Source organism: Cryptotermes secundus, unplaced genomic scaffold (assembly GCF_002891405.2).
Source record: "Cryptotermes secundus unplaced genomic scaffold, Csec_1.0 scaffold287, whole genome shotgun sequence".
Taxonomy (NCBI): Eukaryota; Metazoa; Arthropoda; class Insecta; order Blattodea; family Kalotermitidae; genus Cryptotermes; species Cryptotermes secundus.
Genome location: NW_019723304.1, coordinates 76,219 through 100,296, shown reverse-complemented (window position 1 = coordinate 100,296; position 24,078 = coordinate 76,219). Strand labels below are relative to the sequence as shown.

The following is a 24,078-nucleotide window of genomic DNA, read 5'->3' as shown; positions in this document are numbered from 1 at the left end:
AACCAAACTATGTACTTCTGTTGCTATGATATATTTGACAAATTAAATTATGTTCTGCCCTAGCCATGATATTTATGAAAATTCTACCTATGTACTGCTGTTGTCATGATATGGGGAAAACTCAAAATATTTTCTGCTTTTGACATGATATTTGGAAATCCCAAATATTTCTGTTGTTGCCATGATATGAGTGAAAGTTCAAACTAAGTTCTGCTATTGCAATGATATGGGGGAAAACTCAAACTAAGTTCTGTTTTTTCCAAGATATGTGGGAAAACAAAAATATGTTTTGATTTTGCCATGATATGGGAAAAATAAAAAAAAAGTTCTGCTTTTGCCATGATATGTGGGAAAACTCAAAATATGTTCTGCTCTTGCTATGATATGAGGGAATTTTCAAAATATATTCTGCTGTTTCCATGATGTGTGGGAAAACTCAGACTATGTTCTCCTGTTACCATGGTATGGAGGAAAAATCAAACAAGTTTCTGCTGTTGCCAAGATATGCTTGAGCGCTAAAACTATGTTCTGCTGTGGCCATGATATGGGGGAAAATTCAAACTAAGTTCTGCCGTTGTAATTATATGTGGGAAAACACAAATTATGTTTTGCTCTTGCCATGATATGAAAAAAATCGAAAAATATTCTGCTGTTACTATGATATGTGGGAAAATTCAAACTATGATCTGCTGTTGCCATGATATGGGGCAAAAATCGAAATATATTCTTCTGTTTCCATGATGTAGGGGAAAATTCAAAATATGTTCTGCTGTTAATATGGTATGTGAAAAACTCATACAAGGTTCTGCTGTTGCCATTATATGGGGAAAACTAAAACTAGGTTCTGCTCCAGCCATGATATGGGGAAAAATCAAACCAGGTCCTCAGGTTGCCATGATATTGGGCAAAACTCAAAATATATATTGCTGTTGTCATGATATGAGGGAAAACTCAAAATATATTTTGCTTTTGCCATGTGTGGGGAGAAACCAAACTGTATTCTGCTGTTGCCATGATGTGGAGGAAAACTAGAACTATGTTCTGCTGTTGCCATGATATGGGGGAAAATTCATACCAGGTTCTGCTTTTGTCATGATTTGGGGAAAACTCAAATTATATTCTGCTGTTGCCTTGATAGGGGGAAAAAGCAAACTATATTCTGCTGTTGCCATGATTTTTTGAAACTCAAACTATGTACTGCAGGTGATATTATAAGTGAGAAACCTCAATCTATGTACTGATGTTGCCATGATATGGACTAAAACACAAACTATGTACTGCTGTTGACATGATAAGAGAGAAATTTCAAACTAGGTTCTGCTGTTGTCATGATATGGGGAAAATTCATATTATGTTCTGCTGTTGCGATGATATCTCGAAAACTCAAACTATGTTCTACTGTTGCCATGATATGTTTGAGAACTCAAACTATGTGCTGCTGTTGCCATGATATTGGGGAAAACTCTACCTATATACTGCTATTGTCATGATAGGTAGGAAAACTAAAAATTATGTAAAGTTGTTGCCATGATATTTGGGAAAAGACAAACTAGGTTCTGCTGTTGCCTTGATATATTTGAGAAATCAAACTATATTCTGCTGTTGCCATGATGTTTATTAAAATTCTACCTTTAGTACTTCTATTGTCATGAGAGGTGGGAAAATTCAAAATATATTCAAATATTGACTTGATATTTTGAAATCTCAAACAGTTCTGCTGTTGCCATGGTAAGAATGAAAGCTCAAAGTAAGTTCTGCTGTTGCCATGATATGTGGGAAAAAAAAATATGTTTTGCTGTTGCCATAATATGGGAAAACTAAAAAAATATTCTGCTGTAGCCATGATATTTAGGAAACTCAAATTATGTTTTGCTGTTGCCATGATATTGGGGAAAATTCTATATATATTATGCTGATTCCATGATTTGGGGGAAAACTCAATTTATATTCTGCTGTTACCATGGTATGTGGGAAAACTCAAACAAGTTTCTGCTGTTGCCATGATATGGGGTAAAACTCAAAATAAGTTCTGCTGTTGCCATGATATGGGGGAAAACTCAATCCATGTTCTGCTGTTGGCATGATATGTGGAAAACAACCTATGTTCTGCTTTTGTCATGATATGGGTTAAATCCCAAATATGTTCTGCTTTTTCCTTGATTGGGGAAAACACAAACTATATTCTGCTGTTGCCATGATATGTTTGAAAGCTCAACCTATGTTCTGCTGTTGCCATGATATGGGGGACCACTCAAACAGGGTTCTGCTGTTGCAATGATATGGGGGAAACTCAAAATATATACTTCTGTTTCCATGATGTGGGGGAAAACTCAAATTATATTCTGCTGTTATCATAGAATGGGGGAAAACTCAAAAAAGAATCTGCTGTTCCCATGATATATGGGAAAACTTAACCAGGATCTGTGTTGCCATGATATTGTGGAAAACACAAACTATGTTCTGCTGTTGACATGATATGGGGAAATCTAAAATTATATTCTGCTGTTGCCTTGATTTGGGGAAAACTCAATCTATATTCTGCTGTTGCCATGATCTGGAAGAAAACTAGAACTATGTTCTGCTGTTACCGTGGTATGAGGGAAAACTCAATCCATGTCCTTCTGTTGTTATGATATTGGGGAAAACTCGAACTATGTTCTGCCGTTGTCATCGTATGAGGGTAACTAAAATTATATTCTGCTGTTGCCTTGATTTGGGGAAACCCAACCTATATTCTGCTGTAGCCATGATTTGGATGAAACTAGAACGATGTTCTGCTGTTGCCATGATATGAGGTAATGTCAAATTAAGTTTGTGGGAACATCCCACATTATCACGCATTTCTGCAAAGCTCGCTCTTCACAACTTTTCACCATCACGCGCGCTAACCAATCAGATTGCTTCAAACGATCGCATTTATACTACGCTCGGCGCTAGCCCGCGTCTAAACCATTACGCGCGCTAGCCAATCAATTCTTGCTCCTCACTTCCGAGTTTGGCTCCGCCCCACCGACCAGCGTATAAAAAGGGAGCGACTCCAGAGCCGAGTTATTCAGTTCATCGATTCAGTTCATCGATTCAATTCAGCAGTTTCACATCAAGCAACTTCAGCCAGCAGGCTTCGTCGCCAGCGCTCGGTCTTCGGAGACATCGGCAGGCTGCGCCGGGCACGACTGCCACGGCCCTCCAGCGCTCTCACACCCGACTCACTGGGGCACCGCGCCTGGACTCGCCGGTGGTCGTGTTACGGTCTGACTCACTAGGCATCTGGCGTAGCCACTGCCTCATGGCTCCCACGACCGCGCTCAACGACTAGCCTTTTCACTAGCCATTCACCGCAACCAGCCTTTCTCCTTACCGGCGCGCGCCGCGCTGCCTCTCCGATCAACCATCTCAGCAGCCACGGTCCTTTTCAGGGCCAACAAATTGTTCCGAAGAAGTGGGTTGTCATAGGAGTAGCGACAAGACTACCCAAACACGTTGACAAGAGAACCCCACAAGTTCTTCTGTTGTAATGATATGGGGTAGAATTCAAACTATGTTCTGTTGTTGCCATGATATGGGGAAAAATTGAACTATGTACTGCTGATGACATTATAAGTGAGGAAACTTAAACTATGTTCTGCTGTTTCCATGATATTTGCTAAAACAGAAACTAAGTTCTGTTGTTGCAATTAAAAGAGAGAAAATTCAAACTAGGTTTTGCTGTTGTCATGATATGGGGGAGAACTCAAATTGTGTTCTGCTGTTGCCATGATATGGTGAAATATCAAAATATGTTCTACTGTTGCCATGATATAATTTAGAACTCAAGCTATGTTCTGTAGTTGCAATGATATATTTGAGAAATCTAATTGTGTTCTGCTGTTGCCATGATATCTATGAAAATTCTATCTATGTATTGCTGTTGTCAAAATATGTGGAAAACTCAAAATATTGTAGCGTTTTTGTGTGTCACGCTATAAATAAACTCACGGCGTGGTTTGATATAGCAAGTTTATTCTGTTCGCTCGCATTTCACACACTTTATAATCATTAGCACTTTCAGTGCTACAATCATTGCTAACAATATTACGGCGAGACTGGACTCCTTGGACGGATATTCCAAACTGGCTTCTTAGTCGGGCGATGCAAAGCTTTCTTTTTCGGAGACTATTCCGCGACTTTCTTTTTCGAAGACTATTCCGAGACTCTCTTCTTCGAAGACTATACCGAGACTCACTTTTCTCGCTGAAGCTGGGCTATTTATAAACTTGCTCGCTGTTAGGCAACGAACCCTTTGTTATAACAGTGGAAACGTCGCATTTTTGGCTTCCCGTTTCCTACGCAATAAACCATTGTTTTTGCGTTGTCTCTGTGGAACCTTCGCGTATTCTCGTAACCGTGGAGATTTGATATTCTCGATACAACGGCTCACTGTTGGGGTTACAGTGCCGCTATTGTTACTTCCTATGTAACGGTCCATTCTAGAGTTTCCATAGAAGTTACTCCTCTGGTTTGTCGACACGTTACAAAATGTTCAGCTCTTGACAAGATATTTGGAAATCTCAAATAGTTCTGCTGTTGCCATGATATGAATGAATGTTGAAACTAATTTCTGCTGTTGCCATGATATGGGGGAAAACTCAAACTAAGTTCTGCCGTTGCCATTATAAGTGGGAGAACATAAAATATATTTTGATTTTGCCATGATATTTGAAAACTAAAAAAAGGTCTGCTGTTTCCATTATATGTGGGAAAACTCAACCTAGGTTCTGCTGTTGCCATGATATGGGGGAAACATCAAAATATATTCTGTGTTTCCATGATGTGGGGGAAAACTCAAACATGTTCTGCTGTTACAATGGTATGGAGGAAAACTAAAAAAAATATCTGCTGTTGCCATGATATGTTTGGAAGCTCAAACTATGTTCTGCTGTTGCCATGATATGGGGGAAAACTCAAATTATGTTCCGCCGTTGCAGTCATATGTGGGAAAACACAAAATAGGTTTTGCTCTTGCCATGATATGGTAAAAATCGAGAAAAATTGCTGTTGCCATGATCTGGGGAAAAATCAAAATATATTTTTCTGTTTGCATGATGTGGCGGAAAACTCAAACTATGTTCTGCTGTTACCATGGTATGGGGAAAATCTCAAACAAGTCTCTGCTGTTGCCATGATATGCGGGAAAATCTCAAACTAGGTCCTGCTTTTGACATGATATCGGGGAAAACTCAAACCAGGTTCTCCTGTTGTCATGATATTGGGGAGAATTCAAACTATGTTCTGCTGTTGTAATGATATGAGGGAAAACTCAAAATATATTCTTCTGTTGCCTTGATAACGGGGAAAACTCAAATTAAGTTCTGCTACTCTCATGATTTGTGGGAAAACTCAAATTATGTTCTGTTGTTGCCATAATTCGGGGAAAATGCAAACTATGTACTGCTGTTGCCATGATATTTGGTAAAATTAGAACTATGTTCTGCTGTTGCCATGATATGGGGGAAAACTTTAACTAGGTCCTGCTGTTGCCATGATATTGGGAAAAATTCAAATTATGTTTTTTTGAAGCCATGATTTGTAGGAAGACGCAAACTATGTTATGCTGTTGACATGATAAGGGGGAAAACTCAAACTATATACTGCTGATAACATTATAAGGGAGAAAACTCAAATTATGTACTGCTGTTGACATGATGGTGGCTAAAACCCAACTAGTTTCTGCTGTTGCCATGATAAGAGAGAAAATACAAAACTAGGTTCTCCTGTTGTCATGATATGAGGGAAAACTCAAATTATGTTCTGCTGTTGCCATTATATGACGAAAACTCAAAATATGTTATACTGTTTCCATGATATATTTAGAAATCAAACTATGTTCTGCTGTTGCCATGATATATTTGAGAAATCAAATTATGTTCTGCTGTTGCCATGATATTTATGAAAATTCTATGTATATACTGATGTTGTCATGATATGGGGAGAACTCAAAATATGTTCTGCTTTTGACATGATATTTGGAAATCTCAACTATTTCTGCTGTTGCCATGATATGAGTGAAATTCAAAGTAAGTTCTGCTATTGCCATGATATGGGGGAAAACTCAAACTAAGTTCTGCCTTTCCATGATATGTGGGAAATCACAAAATAGGTTTTGCTCTTGACATGATATGGGAAATCTAAAAAAAAAAAAGCTGTTGCCATGATATGTGGGAAAACTCAAAATATGTTCTGCTGTTACCATGGTATGGAGGAAAACTCAAACAATTTCTGCTGTTGCCATGATATGCTTGAACGCTCAAACTATGATCTGCTGTTGCCATGATATGGGGAAAATTCAAACTATGTTCTGCTGTTGTCATCATATGTGGGAAAACACAAAAATGTTTTGCTGTTGCCATGAAATTAAAAAAAATCGAAAAATATTTTGCTGTTGCCATGATATGTGGGAAAATTCAAACTATGTTCTGCTGTTGCCATGATATTGGGCAAAAATCAAAATATATTCTTCTGTTTCCCTAATGTGGGGGAAAACTCAAACTATGTTCTGCTGTTAATATGGTATGCGGGAAAACACAAACAAGGTCCTGCTGGTGTCATTATATGGGGAAAACTAAAACTAGGTTCTGCTCCTGCCATGATATGGGGAAAAATCAAACCAGGTCCGCTTGTTGCCATGATATTTGTGAAACACCAACCATCTTCTGCTGTTGTCATGATATGGGGAAAACTCAAATATATTTTGCTTTTGCCTTGTTTTGGGGGAAAACCCGAACTGTATTCTGCTGTGCCATGATGTGGAGGAAATCTAGAACTATGTTCTCCTGTTGCCATGATATAGGCGAAAACTCAAACAAGGTTCTGCTGTTGTCATGATATTGGGGAAAACTCAAACTATAATCTGCTGTTGCCTTGATATTGGGAGACCCCAAACTATATTCTGCTGTTGCCATGATATTTGGAAAACTCAAACTATGTATTGCAGGTGACATTATAAGTGAGAAACCTCAATCTATGTTCTGCTGTTGCCATGATATGGGCTAAAACACAAACTATGTACTGCTGTTGCCATGATAAGAGAGAAAATTCAAACTAGGTTCTGATGGCATGTATTGGGGAGAACTCAAATTATGTTCTGCTGTTGCCATGATATGGTGAAAAATCAAAATATATTCTACTGTTGCCATGATATATTTTAGAACTCAAATTATGATCTGTTGTTGCAATGATATATTTGTGAAATCAATTTGTTTTCTGCTGTTGCCATGATATTTATGAAAATTCTACCTATTTACTGCTGTTTTCAAGATATGTGGAAATCTCAAAATATTGTAGCGTGTTTGTTTGTCACGCTACAAATAAGCTCACACCGAGGTTTGATATAGCGAGTTTATTCTGTTCGCTCGCATTACACACACTTTAAAATCATCTGCACGTGCAGTTCTACAATCACTGCTCACAATATTCCGGCGACACTGGACTCCTTAGATGGATATTCCAAACTGACTTACTAGACGTGCGATCCGAAGCTTTCTTCTTCGGAGACTATTCCGCGACTTTTTTCTTCGAAGACTATTCCGAGACTCTCTTCTTCGAAGACTATTCCGAGACTCACTGTTTCTCGCAGAAGCTGGACTATTTATAACCTTGCCCGCTGTAAGCAACGAACCCTTTGTTATAACAGTGGAAACGTCGCTTTGTTGGCTCCGCGTTTCCTACGCAATAACCCATTGTTTTCGCGTTTCCTCCGTGGGAACCTTCGCGTATTCTCGTAAACGTGGATATTCGATATTCTCGGTACAACAGCTCAGTGTTGGGGTTACAGTGCCGCTATTGTTACTTCCTATGTAACGGTCAATTCTAGCGTTTCCCTAGAAGTAACTCCCCTGGTTTGCCGACACGTTACAATATGTTCTGCCCTTGACATGATATTTGGAAATCTCAAATTGTTCTGCTGTTGCCATTATATGAGTGAATGTTCAAACTAACTCCTGCTGTTGCCATGATATGGGCAAAAACAAAAAATATGTACTGCTGTTGCCATGATAAGAGAGAAAATTCAAACTATGTTCTGCTGTTGGCTTGATATGGGGGAAAATTCAATTATGTTCTGCTGTTGCGATCATATCTCGAAAATTCAAACTATGTTCTACTGTTGCCACGATATGTTTGAGAACTCAAATTATGTGCTGCTCTTGCCACGATGTTTATGGAAATTCGACCTTTAGTATTTCTGTTGTCATGATATGGGGGAAAACTCAAAATATGTTATAAATTTGACTTGATATTTTGAAATCTCAAAATGTTCTGCTGTTGCCATTGTATGAGTGAAAGATCAAAATAAGTTCTGCTGTTGCCAAGATATGTGGGAAATCAAAAACTATATTTTGCTGTTGCCATAATATGGGAAAACTAAAAAAAATATTCTGCTGTTGCCATGATATGTAGGAAAACTCAAATTATGTTCTGCTGTTGCCATGATATTGGGGAAAACTCAAAATATATTATGCTGTTTCCATAATTTTGGGGAAAACTCAAATTATATTCTGCTGTTACCATGGTATGGGGGATAACTAAAAAAAGTCCTGCTGTTTCCATGATATGGGTGAAATTTCAGACTAATTTCTGCTGTTGCCAAGATATGGGCAAAACTCAAATTAAGTTCTGCCGTTGCCCTTATATCTGGGAAAACACAAAATATATTATGCTGTTACCATGATATTAGAAAACTAAAAAAAATTCTGCTGTCTCCATTCAATGTGGGAAAACTCAAACTATGTTCTGCTGTTGCCAGGATGTGGAGGAAAATCAAACAAGTTTCTGATGTTGCATTGATATGGGGGAAAACTTAATCTATGTTCTTTTGTTGTCATGATATAGCGAAAAACTCAAACTGTGTTCTGCTGTTGCCTTGATTGGGGGAAAACGCAAACTATATTATGCTCTTGCCATGATATGGGTGAAAAATAGAACTATGTTCTGCTGTTGCCACGATATGAGGGAAAACTCAAACTATGTTCTGCTGTTGCAATGGTATGGGGTAGAACTCTAACTATGTTCCGCTGTTGCCATGATATGGGGATATGTAGAACTGGGTTCAGATGATGAAGTGATATTGGGGAGAACTCAAAATAAGTTAGGATTTTGAGATGATTTGACGGAAGACGCAATCTAGTTTCTGATCTTGCCATGAAATGGGGAAAACTTAAACCAAGTTCTGTTGTTGCCATCATATGGGAGAAAACTCAAACTATGATCTGCTGTTGCCATGATATGGTATAAATCTCAAACTATGTTCTGCTGTTGCCATGATTTGTAAAAAACAAAACTATGTACTACTGATATCATTATAAAGAAAAAATTCAAACTATAATCTGCTGTTGCCATGATGTGGGCGGAAACGCAAACTATGTTCTGCTGTTGACATGATAATGGAGAAAATTCAAACCAGGTTCTGCTGTTGCCTTGATATGGGGGAAAACTCAAATTATGTTCTGCTGTTGCCATGATATGTTGGAAAACTCAAACTATGTCCTACTGTTTCCATGATATTGGGGAAAACTCTACCTATGTACTGCTGTTGTCCTGATAAGGAGGGAAACTCAAATTATGTATTGTTTGTGCCATGATATGGGGAAACACAAACAATGTTCTGCTTTGGTCATGATATTTGAGAAATCGAATTATGATCTGTTGTTGCCATGATATGGGAGGAGAAATCTACTTATGTACTGTTGTTGTCATGATATGGGTGAAAACTCAAAATTTTTGTGCTGTTGCCAATATATGTGGGAAAACTAGAAATTTGTTCTGCTGTTGCAATGATATGGGGTAGAACTCAAACTATGTTCTGCTGTTACCCTGATACGGTATAAAATTCAAACTATATTCTGCTGTTGCCATGATATGGGAAATCTCAAACTATGTATTGCTGATGTCATTATAAGTGAGGAAATTCCAACTATGTTCTGCTGTTGTCATGATAAGGAGAAGAAACAAACTATGTTTTGCTGTTGTTGTGATATGAGGTAAAAACTGAAATTATGTACTACTGTTGCCATAATAAGTAGGAAAACTCAAACTATGTTCTGCTGTTGCCATGTTATGTTTGTTAGTTCAAACTATGTTCTGCTGTTGCCATGATATTTGGGGAAAACACAACATATGTACTGCTGTTTTAATGATATGGAGGAAAACTCAAATTATATAATGCTGTTGCCATGATATGGAGAAAACGCAAACTGTGTTCTGCTGTTGCAATGAAATGTTTGAGTACTCAAATTATGTTCAGCTGTTGCCGTGATATGGGAAGATAACACTATCTATGATCTGCTGTTGTCATGATGTGGGGGAAAACTCAAATTAGGTTCTGCTGTTGCCACGATAAGGGAGAAATCTCAAACTAGTTTCTGCTGTTGTTGTTGTCGATGGTAGGAGAAACTTAACACACAACATGCTTCAACTACGCTTTATTTGAGACTGAGCCTGGGGTACAAAGGAATCAAATGGTTTGGTAGAATCCCCCCAGACTGCGTGCAAGTGCCCTCCACACCAGATGGCGCCCGAGTGTCCTCCACACCAGATGGCGCGCGAGTGTCCTCCACACCAGATGGCGCGCGAGTGTCCTCCACACCAGATAGCGTGCGAGTGTCCTCCACATCCTCCCCACCTTGGTCTATCCCGATCTCCAGAGGGATAACCAGCTGAATGGATCTGGCCATCTGCGAGCCGTGGGTCGTCCTCACGAGCACGGTCCGCGCCACGCCATCTCTGCCAGGTCGAAGTCCTTCCACTCGGGCCAACTTCCACATGTAGCGTCGAATGTGGTTCTCCTGCAGGAGTACAACATCTCCAATCTTGAGCTCAGCTGATTTACGTGGATTCTGGCGTGTATGGAAAGATCTTAGTTCTAGGAGGTAATCCTTTATCCAACGTCTCCAGAAGTCGTCTGCAATCTTTTGCCTCAGCCTATACAGCTTGCTCAGACTAGAATTTGCTGCTGCTGCTTGTCCGGAGGGTATCGTGGTCAGTCTTTCTCCAGTCAGGAAGTGAGCTGGCGTCAAGGTGTTCTGGTCATCCGCCTTTGTGAGCGGTCTCGATTTGAGGGCGGCTTCAATACTGACAAGTAGGGTATTCGTCTGCTCTTCGTCGGTCTGCAGCTTCCCTAAAGTCTTCTGTAGACAGCGTTTAACGGATCCCACCATCCTCTCCCACCACCCTCCCCACCAAGCCGCCCTTGGGGGGATAAACTTCCAAGTGACATTGTGGTGAGCGAGATATTGGTGCGTGCGGGGATCTAACAACACGGAACCGAATTCCTTTAGTTCCTTGTTGGCTGCATGAAAGGTCTGAGCATTATCTGAGTAAATGGTGTGGGGTAGCCCTCTTCTTCCAACAAACCGTTGTAGGGCCATCAGGAATCGGTCCGTGGAGAGGTCCGTCGTAAGCTCAAGGTGCAGTGCCCTCGTGGAAGAGCAAGTGATTAGAAGAATGTATGCTTTCTTAGTGGTTCCACCGGACTTAATGTATAAGGGTCCGGCGAAGTCGATTCCTATATTTGAAAAGGGTTTGGAGGGTTGAACCCTGTCCGCAGGAAGTGGTGCTTCTAACGCATCTGCGTGTCGGTTGTGAGCTATTTTGCAGGGCATGCAGTCATGGAGCACTTTCCTTATGGCTTGGCGGGCTCTCAGTATCCAGAACTGTTGTCTGAGCTCCGTCAGAACAATATGTACTCCGAGATGATGAAGGTTAACATGGGTCTGCATGATCAATAGTTTCGTGAAGTGGTGAGAGCCGTCGAGTATAACGGGATGTTTTTCATCTGGCGTAAGTCTGGAGAACTGCAATCTTCCACCTAAACGAATCAATCCATCTTCCATGTAAGGGTTGAAACAAGCAATCCTCGATGTGCGTTGCACAAGTTCGCCTCTCTTTAGACGACTTACTTCCTCGGGAAAACATTCCGATTGGACTGCTCGGATCCAGTACATACGCGCCTTGTGTATTTCCGACGCCGTCAGGCCTGCTGGTGGTCGTTCGTTCCTCTTTAACATGTGAACAAACCTAATAACGAGGGCGGTGATGTGTAACACCTTCCAAAGGGAACTGAATCTAGAAATTTGAAGCAGTGGCTCGAACAAGGAGACGGTCAGAACTTGGTTCACAGCTTTCTTGGCCTCCGGTAGGGTGGGGTCTAGGACGTTAGTATCATTAGGCCAGCAGTTTGGAGGCTGTGCAAGCCAAATAGGACCATTCCACCATAAGGAAAAGGAGGCAAGTTTGTCAGCAGGTAGTCCTCGGGATAGGCAGTCAGCTGGGTTGGTCCCTCCTGGGCAATGTCGCCACTGGCTAGGGGCAGTGGAAGTTTGAATCTCGGTCACTCTGTTACAAACGAAGGTTTTCCATTTATTGGGGTCTCCTCGTATCCATCCCAACGTAACCAGAGAATCGCTCCATAAGGTAGCATCCGTAATCGGGTAGTCTGTTGCCCGGCTGAAGTAGCGGAGGAGCCTGGCACCTAAAAGAGCGGCAAGGAGCTCCAAGCGTGGAAGGGTGACCCTTTTGAGAGGAGCGAGTCGATTTTTGCTGCACATTAGTTGTACCGTAGCATCGTGGTCCATTGGGTTCCGAACGTAGAGCGCAGCGCCATAAGCTCGCTCGGAGGCATCGCAGAATACATGAACTTGTGACCCCTTGCTATGCATAATGTGAACACAGCGGGGAATGTTGAAACGAGACAGAGAAGTAAGAGTAGAGATCCAGTGGCGCCATCGTACTCCGAGATCGTGTGGCAGGAGTTCGTCCCAGCCAATCCCACGGCACCACGTATCCTGAAATAAAATCTTCGCCACTACTGATGTTGGTGAAGCCAGTCCAAGGGGGTCGTAGAACGTGGCAGCGGCCCGTAGGAGGCATCTCTTGGTAGTTGGACCGGCCGCTACTTTATCTGTGACGTCCCGATGATCAAAGTTGAAGGTATCGAGTTCGGTGTTCCAGTCAATGCCCAGAACTTGAGCCTGTTGTTTGATGTCTCGGCCTTCGGCCGTCCAAATGTCCTTTAGCTGCTGTGAATTAGTTGCCCACCTTGCCATGGGCATCTGTACTTTCTTCATAAGGCGCACGAGCTGGTAGTAGAGCGAGATTACATCATTATCATTTCCAACAGCGGCAACAAAGTCATCCATGAACATATGATCGTTGATGAGAGCAGCTGCCTGAGGAAATTCCCCCTCATGAATGGTGGCTAGCTCCCGTAGTGTAGCGGAAAGGAGAAATGGGCTGCAAGTGAGTCCAAATGGCAATCTCGTGAAGCGATACGATACAACCTCGTCCGTCAGGGTGTAGCTCCCATCCTCGTGCTTGAGGCAGTGATACCACAGGAACCGCGTCAAGTTTCTATCCTTGTGATGCAGGGTTAGCTGCAGAAAGGCTTGGCGTATGTCTCCTATAATCGCCAGGGGATGCTGTCGGAATCTTAACATCAAGGAGAGGAGCTCCGGAAGCAGGTTTGGTCCCATTTCCAGAGCGTCGTTGAGAGAGGGTGCATCCCTCTCATGTGCTGCTCCATCGAAGACGATGCGCCATTTCAAATGACCACGTTTGTCTTTCTTCACTAAATGGTGGGGCAGGTAGTAAGTATCCTGTGTCCCGTCTGTAGGCGGTGCAATCTCTACATGCTCTTGCCTGATGTAGTTGAACATCTGATCGTGGTAGACCTTGCGTAGCGTTTCGTCCCTTTCAAGTCTCCTTTCTAGTGAGTGGAACCGTTTCTTAGCGTGATGATAGTTGCTGGATAGGGAGACGTGTTCTTTTCTCGGAAGTGATACCACTCGTCGTCCATTCTGAAGACGGTGGGAAGCGTGAAACTGGGACAAAAGTAAAGAATCCCTTTCGCTCATGGTTTGAGGTTGTTCCAAGGAGATCCCTATCGTTTCTAAATCCCAAAAACGGCGAAGGTCATCGTCTTGGGGAGAGGCTGCTTGACCCAAATTTATGTAGTTCACAGTCGTGAAATCCACAGTGATGCCGGAGCGGCTTCCGCTGAGTATCCATCCAAATCGCGACGGTAGTAGTACTAGGGATGGCGACAGCCTTACAGGTCCAGTATTTTTAACAATCCTCCAGTATTGATCGCCGCCAATCAGAAGTTCGATAGGAAGATCAGCGCCATTGTCCTTGGGGTCCGCCAGTTGCAGTTTACGAATGTTCCCGAGAGTCTGGATGTCATGGGGGACCCTTGGAAGAGGAGAAAAGGAGTGATCGCTCTCAAGTGCAAAGACAGGGATGCTGAAATTCGTCCAGATACCCTTTATGTTCATCTGGACCAGTCTGCGTGAGCTGGAGGAGGGAGACTCGGTCTCAAAGGAACTTACTGACAAGGTCTTATTGTCGATCACCTCTAGCAGTAGTTCATCTATTAGGGATTTATTCACAAAACTCGACTGACTACCTCCGTCGAGTACGCACCGGGTAAGCTTGCTCCTCCCTGTCGGTCCAGTAATCCATACCCGTGCCGTCTGCAGGTACGTGAAGTTGAGGGACGAAACGTCTATCCTGTTTACGGATGTCTCCGGCGTTTGCGAAGTGGGGAGCATCGGATCCCGGTTGGTTTGACAGATGGATCTGTGATGGCCGCCCCTGCAGTTGGAGCAATGCACTCCTCCCCTCTTATTGCATGCCCTTGAGTTGTGGCCGCGGTTGAGGCAAAGAAAGCAGCGGTTGGTAGCTTTCAGTTTCTGGATGCGGCTATTCACATCCGGGACGACCGTACAGTCCTGGGCCCAATGATTACGACCTTCGCAGAAGACACAGAAGGGTTCGGCAGGTCTCTTCTTCCTTCGCTCAGTCCTCTTCTGCTTCGAATGGACATGGAGAGTCGCTGCGGTAGGCGTAAAGTCCGAGTGAGACGGCACCTCCCCATGAATCTTGCTCGCAATCAGAGCCCCGTCTACTTCTTCGTTCAAGAACGTCATCAGCGCGGAGAGGTTGCCTTCCGCCGTATTTGTCCTTTTGGAATGGATAAGCCAGCGGCGGCAGAGGGCGTCGGGGAAGGCTCGCAGAATTTTCGGGGCAAGCACCCGACCGTAGGCATCGACGTCCTCACCCAATGCTATTAGCGCCTGGATCCGCCTGTTACATTCAACATACGTCGTATTCAGGGATTCCGGGTCATCGTGAAGGGCTGGACTAAGGTTCTCTAAGTAATCCAGATGAGCCTGAATGATCCGGTTCTTGTCTCCATATTTAGACCGAAGGATTTTCTTGGTCTGCTCGTAGGTGTCCGCAATTACAGGAATGCCATCCACGAGACGCTTAGGTTCTCCCTCTAAATATCCTCTCAAAAACACGTGCTTTTCAGTCTGAGACACTGACGGGTTCTGGTCGACGGACGATTGGAACTGCTCCCAAAATCGAGACCATGCTTCTACATTCCCGGCGAAGGGCTCTAGTTTCATCGTGGGCAATCTAACAAAACTCGGAGCAGCGACTACGGGAACCGAGGGTGTCACACTGAGAGCGGACGTTGAAGCGGCTAGCCTCTCGTCCAGCCCCTTCGCGGCGCGATGTATAGCACGCTTGGCCGAGTCGATATATTCCTCACATTTTTCAACATCCGTCGGGAAATCGCTGTCTGATAGCAAATCATGTATCGCCTCGTCTAATACAACAAGTTTGTTCAATGTCTCCTGAAGTCTGCCTTGTGAGTACTGATAATCGTCCGCTGGAGTTGTCTCTGTATACCCATTTATCTCCGAGACAAAGCGAGTTACGTTCGCCCTTTCTCTGGTGCGTTTGCGCTTCAAGTTGTGAAGCTTGTCTGCAGATGGCTCTGCCATCGAAGGTCGCACTCTGTATTACCGACTGAACAGCTGGAGCAGGACTAGTGCCGTGGGTAGCCTTGCAGTCGCTTAACGGCTAACGGTAATTTCACAATGTGTACCAGGCAAACTAAAACGGCTCTACGTATAAACAGAATGCAGTCTTCACCTTCGTGTCCAGCACAATAGATGTACGCGATCAGATCCTACTACGGCAGTAAGAGTTCACGTTACAAATACGTTTCCCCTCGTGGCGTAATGGCGTGTTCGCAGCGGCGTTCCGTTTACTCCAGTCTTCCAATCCACTCTTCCTTCAAGGCATCTGAGTCTCGTCGTGTAAGAAAGTGTTCCGGGTCCTCGAGGTTGCTTCGTGGCGTGATCTACTGTAATCCCGGGTTTCGGCACCAACTTTTATGTTGTCGAAGGTAGGAGAAACTTAACGCACAACATGCTTCAACTACGCTTTATTTGAGACTGAGCCTGGGGTACGAAGAAATCAAATGGTTTGGTAGAATCCCCCCAAATGGCGTGCAAGTACCCTCCACACCAGATGGCGCGCGAGTGTCCTCCACACCAGATGGCGGCCGAGTGTCCTCCACAGTTGTCTTAATATGTGGGAAAACTCAAATTATATACTACTGTTCCCATGATAAGCGGGAAAACTCAAACCATGTTCTGCTGTTGTCATGAAATTGTCGAAAAATCAAACTATGTTCTACTGTTGCCAAATGGGTGGAAAACTCAAACTTTGATCTTCTGTTGCCATCATATTTGGAAAAAATAGAACTATGTTCAGCTGTTGCCATGATATATTGAAAAATCAAAATATGTTCTACTGTTGCCATGATATATTTGAGAAATCAAATTGTGTTCTGCTGTTGCCATGATAATTATGAAAATTCTACCTATGTACTGCTGTTGTCAAGATATGTGGAAAACTCAAAATATTGTAGCGTGTTTGTGTGCCACGCTACAAATAATCTCACGCCGTGGTTTGATATTGGGAGTTTATTCTGTTCGCTCGCATTACACACACTTTACAATCATCTGCACTTGCAGTGCTACAATCACTGCTCACAATATTCCGGCGAGACTGGACTCCTTAGACTGATATTCCAAACTGACTTCTTAGACGGGCGATCCGAAGCTTTCTTCTTCGGAGACTATTCCGCGACTTTTTTCTTCGAAGACTATTCCGAGACTCTCATCTTCGAAGGCTATTCCGATACTCTCTTCTTCGAAGACTATTCCGAGACTCACTGTTTCTCGCTGAAGCTGGGCTATTTATAACCTTGCCCGCTGTTAGGCAACGAACCCTTTGTTATAACAGTGGAAACGCCGCTTTGTTGGCTCCGCGTTTCCTACGCAATAACCCATTGTTATCGCGTTGTCTCTGTGGGAACCTTCGCGTATTCTCGTAACCGTGGAGATTCGATGTTCTCGGTATAACGGCTCACTGTTGGGGTTACAGTGCCGCTATTGTTACTTCCTATGTAACGGTCCAGTCTAGCGTTTCCCTAGAAGTTACTCCTCTGGATTGCCGACACGTTACAATATGTTCTGCTCTTGACATGATATTTGGAAATCTCAAATAGTTCTGCTGTTGCGATGATATGAGTGAATGTTGAAATTAATTTCTGCTGTTGCCATGATATGGGGGAAAACTCAAACTAAGTTCTGCCGTTGCCATTATATGTGGGAAAACACAAAATATATTTTGCTGTTACCATGATATTAGAAAACTAAATAAAATTCTGCTGTCTCCATGCAATGTGGGAAAACTCAAACTATGTTCTGCTGTTGCCATGATATGGGGGAAAACTCAAACTAAGTTCTGCCGTTGCCATTATATGTGGGAAAACACAAAATATATTTTGCTGTTACCATGATATTAGAAAACTAAATAAAATTCTGCTGTCTCCATGCAATGTGGGAAAACTCAAACTATGTTCTGCTGTTGCCATGATATGGGGGAAAACTCAAATTATGTTCTGCCGTTGCCGTCATATGTGGGAAAACACAAAATAGGCTTTGCTGTTGCCATGATATGGGAAAAATCGAAAAATGTTCTGCTGTTGCCATGATATGGGGAAAACTCAAAATATATTCTTCTGTTTCCATGATGTATGGGAAAACTCGAACTATGTTCTGCTGTTACCATGGTATGGGGAAAACTCAAACAAGTCTCTGCTGTTGCCATGATATGCGGGAAAACTCAAACTAGGTTCTGCTGTTGCCATGATATGGGGGAAAACTCAAACCAGGTTCTCCTGTTGCCATGATATTGGGGAAAACTCAAACTATGTTCTGCTGTTGTCATGATATGGGGGAAAACTCAAAATATGTTCTTCTGTTGCCATGATAAGGGAGAAAACTCAAACGAGGTTCTGCTCTTTTCTTGATATAGGGGAAAACTCTAATTATGTACTACTGTTGCCTTGATAACGGGGAAAACTCAAACTAAATTCTGCTGCTGTCATGATTTGTGGAAAAACTCAAATTATGTTCTGTTGTTGCCATAATTGGGGGAAAATGCAAACTATGTTCTGCTGTTGCCATGATATGGGGAAAAATTATAAATATATTCTGCTGTTGCCATGATATGGTGGAAAACTTTAACTAGGTTCTGCTGTTGCCATGATATAGGGAAAAACTCAAATAATATATTGTTGTTGCCATGATTTGGGCGAAAACCCAAACTATGTTCTGCTGTTGTCATTAAAAGGAGAAAACTCAAACTAGGTTCTGCTGTTGTCTTGAATTGAATTGAATTTATTTACATTCTATAAATCCTAAGCAGGTTAGTACCTTTTGATACAGAACAAGTCAAAATGTTACATACATAAGTACAGGCAATTTTAGCTTAAAAATTAATATAACTTAATTTTACATGATTCTCTATTTACATTAAAGTATTCATCTAAAGAGTAGAAGGAATGAGCATGTAGATAATTCTTTAACTCTGATTTGAACTTTTTAGTATCATTGCCCAAGTTTTTAATACTTTGTGGCAGATTGTTGAACACTTTTATGCCAGTAAAGTAGACTCTTTTTCATATACTGATAAAGTTGATGAGGGTAGGTGGAAGTTATATTTTTGTCTAGTATTCATGTTATAGACATCAGAATTTAATTTGAATTTATCTTTGTTGTAAACAACAAATAAGAGAAGCGATAATATGTATTGCGATTGAAGCGGTAGAATTTTTAATTTCTTAAATAATTCTCTACATGAATCTCTACTTCTACATCCTGTAATGATTCTTATTATATTCTTTTGTATTTTAAAAATTATTACACTATGTGAAGAGTTCCCCCAAAATATTAATCCATAGTTCATAATAGAATGAAAGTAGGCATGGTAAACCATCTTCAATGTTTCCTGTGACATAAAAGGCTTAATTGATCTCATCGCATAGCAAGCTGCATTTAATTTAGGTATAATTTGTTCAATATGTATTTTCCAAGACAGTGTACTGTCTACATGTATTCCAAGGAATTTTGTATCAAGTACTTTACAGATTAATTTGTTGGCATAACTGATGTCCAGATCAATTTGGTGGTTGTTTTTAGTTGTGAATGATATGTAATGGGTTTTATCAAAATTTAATGAGAGTAAATTGGCTTCGAACCATCTGTTTAAGGCTTCAAATACAATATTTATGTCATTTTTAAAGTTGTCAAATTTAGAGTTCTTAAATATTATACTAGTGTCATCTGCATATAGAATTGGTTTAGATTTATTGTTGATGGTTTTAGATAGATCATTTATGTAGAGAAGAAAAAGTAAGGGACCTAAAATTGATCCTTGTGGAACACCGTGCTTTATAATTCCCCAGTTTGAAAATGCATTATGACTGGAGTTTTTATTATTTATTTCAACTCTTTGATACCTGTTTTTGAGGTATGATTTGATCCATTCATTAGCTTTGCCAGTTATTCCATAGAAATTTAATTTCGATAGTAAGATATCATGATTAACACAATCGAAAGCTTTTGCTAGATCACAGAAAATCCCTCCCACAATTAATCTGTCATTGAGAGCACTTAAAATATCGTTAGTTAGTTCATAGGTTGCTTTTTCTGTTGTTAGGTCTTTCCTAAATCCAAATTGCTCTTTGACTAATATGTTGTTAGAATTTAAGTGTTCAAGTAGTCTATTATACATAACTTTTTCAAAGACTTTTGAGAATGAAGTCAATATGGATATTGGTCTGTAATTAGAGATGCATTTTCTCTCTCCTTTTTTAAAAAGTGGTTTCATTATAGCGTATTTTAAGCGTTGAGGAAAAGTACCTGATGATAAAGATTTATTACATAGATGATTCAAGGGTGAACTGATGTAAACAGAGCTTGCTTTAAGTAATTTGGTAGAGATTTCATCATATCCATGTGAATTTTTGGGCTTAAGGGATTTAATAATGTTTTCAATTTCTTCCTTGTTGAGAATTTGAGATTGATATTTTGAAATGAATTGTTAAAGGCACGAGACAGATAGTATATTGGATTATTAATATTATTATTATTATTATTATTGGAATATGTTTTCTCAGCTAATGAAAGAAATATTCATTAAATGCACTTGCGATAGCTTGTGGATTGTTAGTGGACTTCCCTTCAATATTCAAAATTTGTACATCTTCATTAACAGATTTCTTTCCTGATTCAACTTTCACAATATCCCAGGTGGTTTTATTTTTATTGTTTGATTTTAGAATTTGGCTGTTATAGTTATTCTGTTTGGCTTCTTTAATGACTTTTGACAAAATTTTACAGTATATTTTGTGAAATATACTGTACTGGAAAACTCAAATTATGTTCTGATGTTGCCATGATATGGGGAAAACTCAATCTAGGTTCTGCTGTTGCCATGATATGTTTGTTAGTTGAAACTATGTTCTGCTGTTGCCATGATATTGGGGAAAACTCAATCTATATTCTGCTGTTGCCATGATATGTTTGTTAGTTGAAATTATGTTCTGCTGTTGCCATGATATTGGGGAAAACACATCTTATGTAATGCTGTTTTCATTATATGGAGGAAAACTCGAATTATATAATGCTGTTGCCATGATATGAGGAAAACGCAAACTGTGTTCTGCTGTTGCAATGATATGTTTGAGAACTCAAACTATGTTCAGCTGTTGCCATGATATGGGGGATAACTCTATCTATGATCTGCCGTTGTCATGATGTGTGGGAAAACTCAAATTAAGTTCTGCTCTTGCCATGATAAGAGAAAAAACTCAAACTAGGTTCTGCTGTAGTCTTCATATGGGGGAAAACTCAAATTATGTACTACTGTTTCCATGATAAGAGGGAAAACTCAAACCATGTTCTGCTGTTGCCTTTATTGAGGGAAAACGCAAACTATGTTCTGCTGTTGCCATGATATGGAGGAAAACCAGAATTATGTTCTGCTGTTGCCATAATATTTGGGAAAATTAAATTATGTTCTGCTGTTGCAACGATATCGGGTTGATCTCAAACTATGTTATGTTATAAAAATCAAACTATGTTCTGCTCTTACCATGATATGGGGAAACTCAATCTATGTACTGTTGATGTCATGATAAGGCAGAAAACTCAAACTACATTCTGATGTTGATATGATATGGGCTAAAACCCAAACTAGGTTCTGCTGTTGCCATGATAAAGAGAAAACTCAAACTAGGTTCTGCTGTTGTCTTGATATGGGGGAAAACTCAAATTATGTTCTGCTGTTGCTATGATATGGGGGAAAACTCAAACTATGATCTACTGTTTCCATGATATATTTGAGAACTCAATCTATGTTCTGCTGTTGTCATGATATTGGGGAAAACTCTACCTATGTACTGCTGTTGTCCTGATATGGAGGAAAACTCAAATTATATACCACTGTTGCCATGATATGTGGGAAACACAAACTACGATCTGCTGTTGCCATGATATCGGGGAAAATTCTACATATGTACTACTATTGCCATGAAAAGGGGGAAAACTCAAACTATATTTTACTGTTGTCATTACAGGGGGGAAAACTCAAACTGTGTTCTGTTTTTGCCATGATATGTAGGAAAACTCAAACTACCTTCTGCTCTTGCCATGATATATTTGAGAAATCAAACTATTTTCTGCTGTTGCCATATGAACAAAACTCTTCCTATGTACGGCTTTTGCCATGATATGGGGAAAAATTCAAAATATGTTCAGCTTTTGCAATGATATTGGAAATCTCAAACTGTTTTGCTGTTGCCATGATATGGATGAAAGCTCAAACTAATTTCTGCTGTTGTCATGATTTGGGGAAAATTCTAACTATGATCTGCTGTTGTCATGATATGAGGGAAACTCAAACTATGATCTGCTGTTGCCATGAAAAGTGAGATAACTCAAACTACGTTCTCCTGTTGCCTTGATATTAGGAAAAACTCAAATTATGTACTACTGTTGCCATGATAAGTGGGAAAACTCAAGAAATATTTTGCTGTTATCATGATATCTGGGACAACTCAAACTATGTTCTGCTTTTGAATGATATTATGGAAAACTAGAACTATGTTCTGCTGTTGCCGTGATATGGGGGAAAGTTAGACTATGTTCTACTGTTGCAAAGATATGGGGTAGAACTCAAACAATATTCTGCTGTTGCCATGGTATGATATAAAGTCAAACTATGTTCTGCTGTTGCCATGATATGTGGAAAACTCAAACTATGTACTACTGATGTCATGATATGGGAGAAACCTCAAACTATATTCTGCTCTTGCCATGATATGTGCGAAAACCCAAACTATGTACTGCTGTTGCCATGATAATTCAGAAAACTCAAACTAGGGTCTGCTGTTGTCTTGATATGGGGGCAAATTCAAATTATGTTCTGCTCTTTCCACGATACGTGGGAAAACTCAAACTATATTCTACTGTTGCCATGATATGTATGAGAACTCAAACTATGTTCTGCTGTTGCCATGAGATTAGGGAAAACCCTACCTATGTACTGCTTTTGTCATGATATCAAGGAAAATTCAAATTATGTACTGCTGTTCATTTATTCATTCAATCATTCATTCATTCATTTATTGTATATTCCATAAATCCATATACATAAATATAGAACCAGTCACATAATTAATATAGTACAACACAAATATATATATGTACAGTTCATAATCATTAATATAGATAAAAAATATTTTAAATTTATACCAAATAACCAGTCTTACATCACTATACATAAAAACTAAGCAATATTAAAATTGTTTATGCTATTATCCTTATTTCTAGCCAAATTTGTTACTAAAGAGGTTTTTTTGGAATCTAATGTGAATATAGCTTTCAATAAATTTTTGAACATATTTCTTAGAATTTTTTATTCATGTTTTCCCATAAAAAATTTTCGATATCCACATGCACAGAAACCATGGGTAACNCTAAAGAATTCATCACATGTATAAAAAGAGTTTTGCAATAAAAATGTTGTCAACTGAATTTTAAAAATTTTCAAGTCATTTGACATAGATTTGATTTTTGGTGGCAAATGATTAAAGATCTTTACTCCCATGTAACATATTCCCTTTTGGAATTGTGTCAGACTAGTTTGCGGATAATGCAGATCACAGATAAATCTGGTACTACAATTATGCATTTGTGATTTGAATGTGAACAATTCCTTATTTACTATGACAAACAGAGAGATCGACAATATATATTGAGCTTGTAGGGGAAGGATATCCAATTTTTGAAACAAACTACGACACGATGTTCTCTTTGATATAATTGTTTTAATCCTAATTAACCTTTTCTGCATCCTATACCCTTTTATACTATTTGGGGAGATACCCCAGAATATTAATCCATAGCTTATTATAGAATGTACATATGAAAAATACATCATTTTAATATCTCCAGTGGTAAAAAGGATTTAAATGATCAGATTGCAAAACTGGATCTGTTTATCTTATCAATTACTGAATTAATATGACTTTCCCACGTTAAAAAATTTTCAATTTTTAATCCCAGAAATGATATATTAGAAATACTTGGAATTTGATTGTTTAAATAACTAACTTGAACATTTAAGTTTTTACTGTTTATAGTTTTAAACTGTAGAAAATAAGATTTTTCATAATTTATTATGGCTCACTTTTCCTAAATCATTCATTTATCATCTCAAATAATTTATTTATTCTGATTTTAAATTTTGCAGGATTCTTATCAAAGATAAGGATACTTGTATAATCTGCAAATAATATTGGTTTGGATAGGTCAGATATAATTTTTGGTAAGTCAT

General features: G+C 40.0%; 1 protein-coding gene across 1 annotated transcript; it reads right to left on the bottom strand.

The window, feature by feature from the left end:
• Window positions 1-10,454: 10,454 nt before the first annotated feature.
• On the bottom strand, window positions 10,455-15,821 carry LOC111861726. Its single transcript, XM_023846528.1, has one exon. The coding sequence runs from the start codon at window positions 15,819-15,821 to the stop codon at window positions 10,455-10,457; it is 5,367 nt and encodes a 1,788-aa protein (XP_023702296.1).
• Window positions 15,822-24,078: the final 8,257 nt, after the last annotated feature.